The 10512-nt window shown below is 33.3% G+C and overlaps 2 protein-coding genes and 1 pseudogene across 2 annotated transcripts; all 3 read left to right on the forward strand.

Moving 5' to 3' along the window:
* Positions 1 to 1531: 1531 nt before the first annotated feature.
* Positions 1532 to 4709, forward strand: LOC114400885 (histidine-containing phosphotransfer protein 1-like). The gene is made up of 6 exons (XM_028363545.1): positions 1532 to 1758; positions 1926 to 2056; positions 2170 to 2238; positions 3665 to 3736; positions 3890 to 3962; positions 4467 to 4709. Exons 1-6 carry the CDS (start codon positions 1696 to 1698, stop codon positions 4515 to 4517), a joined length of 459 nt encoding a protein of 152 aa, XP_028219346.1. The 5' UTR covers positions 1532 to 1695; the 3' UTR covers positions 4518 to 4709.
* Positions 4710 to 5363: 654 nt separating this feature from the next.
* On the forward strand, positions 5364 to 6290 carry LOC114400886 (histone H2AX). Its single transcript, XM_028363546.1, has 2 exons — positions 5364 to 5673; positions 5853 to 6290. Exons 1-2 carry the CDS (start codon positions 5473 to 5475, stop codon positions 6072 to 6074), a joined length of 423 nt encoding a protein of 140 aa, XP_028219347.1. The 5' UTR covers positions 5364 to 5472; the 3' UTR covers positions 6075 to 6290.
* A 1678-nt stretch (positions 6291 to 7968) lies between these two features.
* LOC114398907 lies at positions 7969 to 10213 on the forward strand (annotated as a pseudogene).
* Positions 10214 to 10512: the final 299 nt, after the last annotated feature.

Raw genomic sequence — 10512 nt, forward strand, 5'->3', positions numbered from 1 at the left:
ACTTTAACTTAATGATAATATAGTATTTTCTTATTCAATCTAAATAATATTTTTCTCTCTTCTCTGACCAATATTAAAATTTTCAAATACTCTCTTCTCTTGTGAACATTAAATTTTTAATATTTCTCTCGCCTCCCTCATCTCTCACCATAATATTTTAATTTATAGTTATTCTTAAAAACTTCAGGAACATGTTAAACGAAAGCAAGAAAAAAGCTGATTTCCATATAATGCACAATAAGCATACAATTAAATATAAAGAAATCATGACTTTAAAAAAATATTAGTAAATGATTACCTTTTTTTTAAAAGTAATTAAAAGTTTTTAATATAAATTAAATATGCACAACGTTAAGATTACAAAAATTTCTTTTTTAAAAGAAAAAAAATATGGCTCTTAGAGGTCATAACCAATAATTTGGTTGAAAAAGGTAAAAAAAAAAACGTAATCTATTTTTTTACTGTAAATTATTTTTAGAAATTTAAGTTTTCAAATTCATTTAAATAGTATAATTATTAGTATTTTTTAAAATAAATGCATATTCTTATTTATATAGTTTTTCCATAATATACATTTTCTTATAATACATTTATATGTGGTGAGAGATGAGAGAGGAGAGACATTGAAAATTTAATATCTATGAAAAAGGAGAGAGAAGAGAGTGTTTAAAAAATTTAGTGTTGGTCAAAGAAGTGAGAAATGATTATTTAAATTTAATGTTTAATGTACTCATACTAAAAAAGAGTATTAACATTTCCCTTTTATTTTCGTTTAACGTTTTACTTTTACTCTTTAAGTTTTCCTTTGAATAAAAGTCAGTTTTTTTGACAGAAAATAAAAGTCAAAGTTTAATATATCTATTTGTACTTTTTATTATTGTTTTCTTTTCTTTTTGAAACTTTCCATTATCTTTTAAGAGCATGCATGTTCAATAAATGAATATTTATTAAAATATTAAATGTAACTTTGATGATACAAAAAAATATAGGGGGCAAAGAGTAAATACACAATTCAACCTTTAAACTTTTATTTGAATGGTATACGACGCATTCAATCATTGAACATATTTAAACTCATTTTATTTTAGTATCTTTAATTTAAAGAATGAAACGCACATGTATGATTTTGCCAACAACACCTCATACTAAATAAATAAATCGGTGCTTTATATAATTAATACTTTTTCAAGGATAAAATATATTTTTTAGGATCTATAAGATAACAATTATTCAATTAGTTGCTCATTATTTTTTTGTTCTCTAAAACTCTGAAATATGTAACATTTAATTTTAAGTTACGAACAATATGCTAATAAAGACAATTCTATTTTTTAAACATTAATTGGTATTAACAAAATCGCACAATTTAAATTAGAGTAAGATGTATTTTGTGAGGAAAATCCCATTTTAAAGACTCAAGTTTTAGTTTATTCTCATCTAATTATAAATCATTGGTTGATGGGAAAATTAAGAACCGAAACAAAACAACAGTAGGTGACAACGGTTTCTATATATAAAAAGCAACCACACCGAGTTCGAGAGACAGTGGTAAGAGAGTTCTCCACATATTGTGACATTAACCAAATCTCTATGCAAGCATTAGTAATTTCCAGTTGAGAACAGAATAAATCATATAAACTAGGTAGCAGAAGGAAGATGAAATAATTACTTAAGATCTTGAGATCGAGAACAACAATGTATGGTGTGTCTCGGTTGCAGAGACAGTTGGCTGAATACACTTCTTCCCTGTTTGAAGAGGTAAGTATGTCATACAATTACCAATATATGCATTAAGTGAAGCAGAAAATAAAGCCTAATACATAAGCCATGTATCTTACTTTCTTGTACCTGTTTTTGTTTTTTTGTTTTTTATCTTCTGCTTTCTCTCTGTTTCTCACTGTGTGTGGATTGATATATTTGAAAAGGGTTTTCTGGATGATCAATTCAACCAGCTTCAGCAACTTCAAGATGAAAGCAACCCAGAGTTTGTGGTTGAAGTGGTGACTCTTTTCTTTGAGGATGCAGAGAGGCTTCTTAATGAGCTGGCAAAGGCACTGTAAGGCCACACCAATTAGTTCATTGTTTGTTTTACTTTATGTATTCGGACCAATAGAATGAATGTGTCCCTGGGAATCTCTTTCTAAAATCTAAACTCACTGTCCCGAACAGAGGCCAGGAGAGCATTGATTTTAAAAGGGTGGAAGCTCATGTTCGCCAATTGAAAGGTAGCAGCTCCAGGTAATAATATATTTCTTTACCACTAGTTTCTCCATTCTTAAAAGATCAACAAACAAACAAGGCGTTGTTCTCCTCTCAAAATTGGAAATTCACTTTGGAAACTTTTAATACAAACCTTTATTATATGGATTATTGACGTGAAACACTTTGTAGAGTAGCACTAAAAGAAGTTTTGTAAGAAAAAAAAAAAGAGGTGAAAAAATGTTCACCAAGAGCGTCTAAGCATAGTTAAATAGCAGAGTTACCGTAAAGTAAAACTATTAATGAATTTCGTAAATTATCAATTATAGAAAACCAACAGGATCTTGAAACCTATGATTCTTATAAATAATAAATAAGTAGATAATGCGTATCTTCCTCCATAGACTTTTCTCCGATATACTTGATTGATTTCCTTCAAAGATGAGAAAAACAAGATTTCACTACTTTAAACTATTATTTCTGTCTCTTTACGTTCGTGATGACTATGGATGAGAGAAAACACTATTCTTTTATTTCACATGTATTAACCCTCTTTTATAATCATTAGTCTCATCAAGTAACAGTTATTTGATGAAACTTCTCTTATTTAATCCAATTACAATTTAGTTCTTAATTATTAATTATTTATTTATTAGTCTCTATATAAGTTACATATTTTTCACATGAGACATTAATTTTAAGATGTACAACTTGGGGTGATGGTGTTTTTTCTTAAGTTGGTGGAAGAAGTATATATCAACTATCAAGTATCAATCTGCTAAACCCTTTTTAGCAGCTGATGTCCTTGCTTCACCGTACTAGCACTCTAGTATTGTGTTATTACTGTTGCAACTTGCAAGGCTTGACACTGTGAGAAGCACATGTGATAGAGAGACGTGGTTTGGATAGCTTAGTGTTCCATTGCAAAAACACACACGCCCCCACATAACTAACAAAGGAGTGACACAAAATTTTCACCCCAAAGAGAGGGAAGCACATAAAATCCAAGATTGAATCACCTTCCTTTGTACTTAAAGGGAAAGAGAGAGAGAGAGAGATCACTAGCAGGAGAAATTACTATAGGATTTAGAACAATCATGTATGGTCTCGGTCAATCCATACATGATATGCAACCAAATATTTTTAATTCTTTCTTGTAAATTGAAAAACTCGATTACATATATGTCATGTAGATTATAGACATGTGGTCGTCCTGAACCACAATAATAATTTCTCTATAAAGGACACATTTTCCTCCTCCTTCCTTCTCCAGCTAACATGATTTTGATAATATCCGTTATGTGATTGAATGTCAGATGATTGACATCGTATATGATACTGAATGCAATTATCTTATATCTAGCTTACTTTATTCAAAAGTACTTACTAAGGGATGAACACAAAAGTTGTACAAGAAATAAAAAATATTGTTTTGATAAGGTTATTGGATTGTTGGGAAATACAGCATTGGCGCACAGAGAGTTCAGAAAGTCTGCATTGCCTTCCGAAACTACTGTGAGGAGAAAAATGTTGAAGGGTAAGCTTCGAAACTAGTATTCAACATCAGTTTTTATATACTGTGGATATGGATCTTTTCAAAATACCATGTATAATAATCTTTAAGCTTTGGCAAATTATTTTTTATTTTAAAATTGGATATGCTGATGAGAAAATAAGGGTTGGTTTTCAGGTGTCTTAAAAACTTACAGGAAATAAAACTGGAGTGTTCCTTGGTGAAAAGCAAGTTTGAAACTCTCTTCAAGGTAAGGGGGTGAAGGTCCAGTCTTTATCTACTTATAATATAATAAAGGTCGGCCCAACTGTGTGTCCTAAAGCAAATTTTTATTTTTATTTTACTTTAAGCTATTGAGCTATATATTACATTTTTTTTTTGCCAATATATATGTGGCTTTTTTTGTTTAATTTAAATAATAAATTAATTAGTGAGCCTAAAACTTAAATTTTAGTAGGCTTGTCTCTAAGCCAGCGCTCTAAATAATTAGAAGAATTTAATTATAATGTAGTATTTTTACATTTTCATTTATTTATACATAAATTGTCGAAGTATATAATAAAATTGTTGATTTTTAATAATAATTACTTTAAAAATTATATCTAAAATATTTTTTAATTTACTGAATTTGTAAAAGTTTTTACTCTAACAAAATATGAAAATTAAACTCTAACAAGAAATGAAAAAAAAACTCTAATAAGAAACTTACTATGTCTCCTTTGAAGTTCTTATATTTCTACTTATGTGATTGTAGATGGAGCAGCAGCTTTTTGCCGCAGGGGGTGGGTTATTAGGTAGTGAGTGATACGGGGCACGGATGTTCCATGCAATTTGCAATAAGCATAAGAAGAAAGCATTTTTCACGTCCACTCTGTTGTAATTTCCTCTGTTAATTTCTTTTTAATGGGAGAAGGACAAACTGGTTTCTAAATTTGATCAACTCATTACCATCCAATATTGCAATATCAAAACACAACTTTGCTTATAACTTTGTCCACTTTACTTGTGCACTATTAAACTGTCTTTATCTTCGCCAACGAAGCAAAGAAATGGCACCCGATGGTGCAATTAGGGCAACCCTACATTCGGGAGATGTTTCAGAGTACACACAAGTTAACTGTACGTGAGCAATGATGATATAGACCTTTTAGAGAACTTGGTTGGATTGTACAGGAGGGCTTCAATGTGATTGCAAATGGACAACTGCTTTGATAAGAATGTCCCTTCCCGCTTGCGACAGGATCTTTTCCTCCCAACCATTGAATTTCTTCGATCCCCGTTTTCTAACAAATTGAAAACCCCAAATTTTGATCTACCATCTATATAGTGTGTTTGTATAACACATAAAGTTTTGATTATATATTATAAAATCATGAAAAAAATAAATGTAATTATTGGTTACTTCACCTTCACCATAAAAAATAATTATTTTTTCCTCGCAGAATTTATTTCGAACACACCAGAAAACGGCACGTACTGTATGATTGGAAAACCTAGGCTTGCCGATTTTGTGGCGCGGGTTTGTTCCAAAATGCTCGAAAACGAAAAAGTAGTTTCCCGCGAATCTTAGTGTGGATGCCACGTTGGCAATCCGCGTCTCACCCTCTGGACCAATTAGAGCGGATTATGGGGTCCTATATAATTCCATTCCACTCACAAACCCTTTCATCTGCGCCTGATTTCTCAGTTCTCACACTCATTCCGTGCTCTAAATCTCAAATTCTAGGGTTAGGGTTCCCAATTTCTCCGCCAATCAGAAGATGAGTTCCACCGGTGGTTCTACCAAGGGCGGAAGGGGCAAGCCCAAAGCCTCCAAATCCGTTTCAAGATCGCAGAAAGCTGGTCTCCAATTCCCCGTTGGAAGAATCGCTCGATTCCTTAAGGCTGGGAAATACGCTGAGCGTGTTGGTGCTGGTGCTCCTGTGTACCTCTCTGCAGTGCTCGAGTATCTCGCTGCTGAGGTTTGTTTTGGATTGTCGATTAGGTTTAGATTTGATTAGTTCTTGTGTTTTTGATCAGTCTGTTTGGTCTTGGTTTAATTTTTGTTTTAAAGTTTTGATTTTTTATTGTGTTCTGATTGACCTAATTTTATTTTGAATCAATCGAATTTGGTTTGTTGATGATGTGTGTTTTTGTTTAGGTTTTGGAATTGGCTGGGAATGCTGCTAGGGATAACAAGAAGAATCGTATTGTTCCTAGGCACATTCAGCTTGCTGTGAGGAACGATGAGGAGCTGAGCAAGCTTTTGGGATCTGTTACCATTGCCAATGGAGGTGTCTTGCCGAATATTCATCAGACTCTGCTTCCCAAGAAGGTTGGCAAGGGGAAGGGCGAAATTGGATCAGCTTCTCAAGAGTTTTAGGGTTTTTGTTAGGCCTATTTGGACTATAGTTTTTATTTTATTGCGGTTGTAATATACATGTTTTGGTTAATTTTTAGATATCTGCTCTGAGGAATTAAGTGTTTCTCAGTCTTTTGAACTGGATGGTGTAATCTCACTTTTGAATCGGATGCGAATATGAAGTGGTATTTGGATTATTTTTAATGGGTTGTGAATGAAAATAACGTTACCTGTTGAGATCGTATGTTTTATAGCGATAGTGTTTCATAGTAGTGTAAGCTGGCTTACATTGCTTTTGAACTTTGGGCGGTCAACTGATGGTTCTATGTGTCTCGTATGTATATGGTCGATCCTTTGCTGTTAATGCGGCGTGTGCCTTTGGTATGTTGGTTTTCGGGTGCTGCAATTTGTAGTTTCTTGGCAATCTCGTCGATGGTACTTCAAAAATGTAGTTGTCCTTTTTGTATGTTTTATGTTCTAGCCTTTGGTATCAGGTGACTTTTCTTGACTGAGTTGTTCCTTCCTGTCAAATTTATCCTTTGCCTAGGGTTTAATCCTGATTCCTGATCTGTTTGTAGGCATGTTCATCTTTAAATGCCCTTAGTGTCTAATTGCGTCATTGATCTAAGGCATGGGGTTGGAGAACTGAAGTATTTCATTATTAGGCTTTTCTTTTCCTGTTAGTCCGCGCCCTTTGGTTCAATGTTATTTACTTTTTTCTGAGCAAGGATGTTGCCTTTCCATGTTGTCTTTTTAAAATAAGCACTCATCTAATTAACCAACGGTGCTTTCAAAATGTTTGAGAATAGCCGAGATCATTTCATTTTGTGTCACTAAGTTGCAAATTCATGATTTGGCTTAGATTAAATATTTGTGCTCAGTAGGTTATGTATGATTTTTTTTTGGAAAAAGTGCTTTTCGAAATTTCATAGCACATTTCCAATTTTCAAGGCAATGGTTAAATTATTTGTGGTCTTTAAATTGAAATTGAAATGAAAAGCTAAAAGAAAATAAAAATTGGATAACTAATCTAGTGATTGCATAAAAGGTTTTTGGATAAGGTATGAATCAAACCAGCAGTGAAACTTCGAAAATGCAGAGTATCAAATTACTCCATCGGGGGCTTGATTAAGGAGTAAGGAGTACTTTTTACTATCCGGAGCTTGACTAAGGAGGAGTTAAGTGTCTCACAAAAACGGCGTCGTCCAATGGCGAGGAGTCGATTCTCCAAGCAACACATTTTTATATTTTTAATCATGATCATTAAGGTTCTATTTTGATTTTTATTTTTTTGATCCGTAAAATTGAAGATAGCATCATCATTTACAACAATTCATCAGAATTTATAATAATTCATTCATTTTTTCTAACCAACTGAACTAGAGTATTTGGTTATGGTTTTATTTTGTTTACACTATTGTTTAGTTATTTTGTAATTTTTGCTAATCGTATAATAAACAGTAATTTTGGTTAAACGGGTTATTAGACTCTGGAGTCAGGACGGAAAATTTGTTTTTGATTTCAAAATTGTTTATCTTGTATTTATGTGGTGAAGAAAAAATGCAACTCTAGCCTTCAAAAGAAAGCCTTCCCGTGGAAAACAATCAAATACGCAGATAGGGGTAATTTAATTTCATGAACCCAAATAACTTGAATTAAATGGTCGGTTTGGCTTTGATGCACCACGTGGGTGTGGCCCTGGACAACTGAAACCGGTAACTTGTGAACTTGTTAGATAAGCAAGTTAACCAACCCTAGAATCAAGGAGAATCTAAACAGCTTTATCTCATTCATGTGATCCTTATGTATAAATACACTCACAAAGCAATAGAAAAGTGTGCAATACAAAAAAGTGTGTCATTATTGTTTCAATTCTCTACATGGTAGAAAGTGGACAAGGAGCTAGCAAAGGGAGATGATAGAGCTGCCCTTGCCCTTGTCAAGGATTTGCAGGGTAAGCCTGATTGTTTCTTTTCATAACACATATGGTTTTTACTTAAAGCTTTGTCCAATGCTTATTACGCAGGTGCCTCAAAGGCTTTACACCTTGGATGAATTGAAACTTTGTCTCTTCTTTCACCCGTGGACACAACTCTTGGTTCAATTGAGAGAAATCTACAGATTGCTGCTATTGTAGGAGGCCTTGCTGCATGGAATGCCTTTGCTATTTCCCCACAGCAAATCTTCTATATCTCATTGGGCTTGCTCTTTCTGTGGACACTGGACGCGGTACTTACTTACAACTGGAGCTTAATTCATTTCATTTCGCCACATAGGTGAACATTTTCTAGAGGACCCATCTGTTGTATACTTGTATGCATGTTCTTCTGCAGCTGAACATAATAACCATTTGGTTCCTTTTGTGATAAATAAGACATTCTACTTGCATACTTGGGGAGCTTATTCTCTTTTCTCGCTTTGTCCGTCTATACCTTAGAAATGCATTTTCCATGTTTGCTTTGCTTCCAGTATGAACGAACGATTTTATTTCCAATATCCTAATTGCCACCTAATAACATTGTTGAAACTTTGGTCTTTAAGTGAACCAAATAACTTCGTGAGAATCACGTAGTCAACCATACCTAGCGAAATAAGACTTTGTTGTTATTGTATCCTAATTGTCACCTCTGTCAATAACAGACTTTATAACCACTGTATAAGTATCAAGGGTTGAAGGTTCATTACATTGTAAAATTCTGGATCAAGTTTGTTTATCAATCTTCATCATTAAATTTGTGTTTGTTCATTGACATGCTACTTGATTGATTACTGTAGAAGATTTTCTGAGGATGCTCTTCCAACTGATTGTTTGCAGGTCTCTTTTGGTGGAGGTATTGGTAGCTTGGTTGTTGATACAATTGTTCACAGCTTCAGTCAGAAATACCACAATAGGGTTATTCAAGTCAGATTCATGTTATTCTCTTATTGGCACTTGAAATAATTTTATTTCAAATAATTTAATAATTTACATCTTAATGACAGTAGTAACCATAACAAAATTTAATTATGCAGCATGAAGCTGGCCACTTTTTAATTGCCTATCTGGTTGGAATACTTCCTAGAGGATATACTAATTCTAGTTTGGATGCTCTGCAGAAGGAGGGATCCCTGAATATTCAAGCAGGCACAGCCTTTGCGGATTTTGAGTTTCAAGAAGAAGTAGGTTGCTTTATTTTTTCCCCTTATATTTTAATGCAACTCAATTTACTCTAATGTAAAACATAGAAAGAAAGAATAACAACTAGGCTGTTTTTCCTAGTAATCTGGCTTTGACCTTTGTCACAATTTACCTGTAAGAAAAACAGTTTAGGTTGAGTGACTCCATTATAATTATCTAATTGAAAGAACACATGTTTTTAGCTCATTAAACTGCTTGATTATCTAGAGTTTTACGTGAACTGCATTTAGTTTACAACTATATCTGTTGATTGTTAATACCTTTCACTTCATGTAGGTTAATTCGGGAAAAGTTTCAGCTACAGTACGTTGCTATCTTACTGACATTTAATTTACAATGTTTATAAGTTTGCTTTAATCAACGTTCTGCGCATTTATTTTGTTAGTTATGTAACAACCTTTGTTTTATTTTGTTAGACATTGAATAAATTTTCATGTATAGCATTGGCTGGGATGTCTACCGAGTATCTTATATATGGATTTTCTGAAGGAGGTCTGGATGACATAAGAAAGGTTTATGCAAATTTTTGACTTACTTTCTAGTCAAGACATTTGGAAAGTGCAAATGGCATTGACATTACTAATTGTAATTTTCTTAATTGTAAACAGTTGGATTTATTGCTCAAGGGCCTAGGCTTCACACAGAAGAAGTCAGATACTCAAGTTAGATGGTCTTTGCTAAACACAGTCTTGCTCTTGCAGATGCATGAAGCAGCTCGAGCGAAGGTTGCTGAGGCTTTATCAATGGGAAAATCTGTAGGATCCTGCATTGACATTATAGAGAATTCTATCAATGTTTCAGATCTCTAACTGAAGCTTGACATCCTTGATTATTACCTTCTGTTACTCTAAATTCTGCTCACAGATATGTTGGTTAATATTTCCATAAATTTTCATTTGGTTATTTTACCTTGCTTAGTTCTTGGAGCAAAATGTGATTATTTTACAGTGGAAAGCAGTAATTCAATACAGTTTACTGGTTCTTTTGGCTAGCACTTTCGTAGGCTGTGTGAAAGATCATTTGCGATGAGAGAAAAGGACAAGTGGTATAGCGGACAAAGTAGGTTTTTTTGGTTAGCATATATTAATACAGAATATCCATTAGTTTTGTCGATAATTAATATCCATAAGAGAACTTGACTGTCCAATTTTAGTGAGATTCTTTCCATCCAATCATGTTTTTTTTTCATCCACAACTTGAAACTGAGACTTTGCTTACGGGCCAAATCTAGTACCATTCGGACCCACGACATGTTGGTGGACAAAGTAGGTTTAAGTTACA

This window comes from Glycine soja, chromosome 19 (assembly GCF_004193775.1).
Source record: "Glycine soja cultivar W05 chromosome 19, ASM419377v2, whole genome shotgun sequence".
Lineage (NCBI taxonomy): Eukaryota > Viridiplantae > Streptophyta > Magnoliopsida > Fabales > Fabaceae > Glycine > Glycine soja.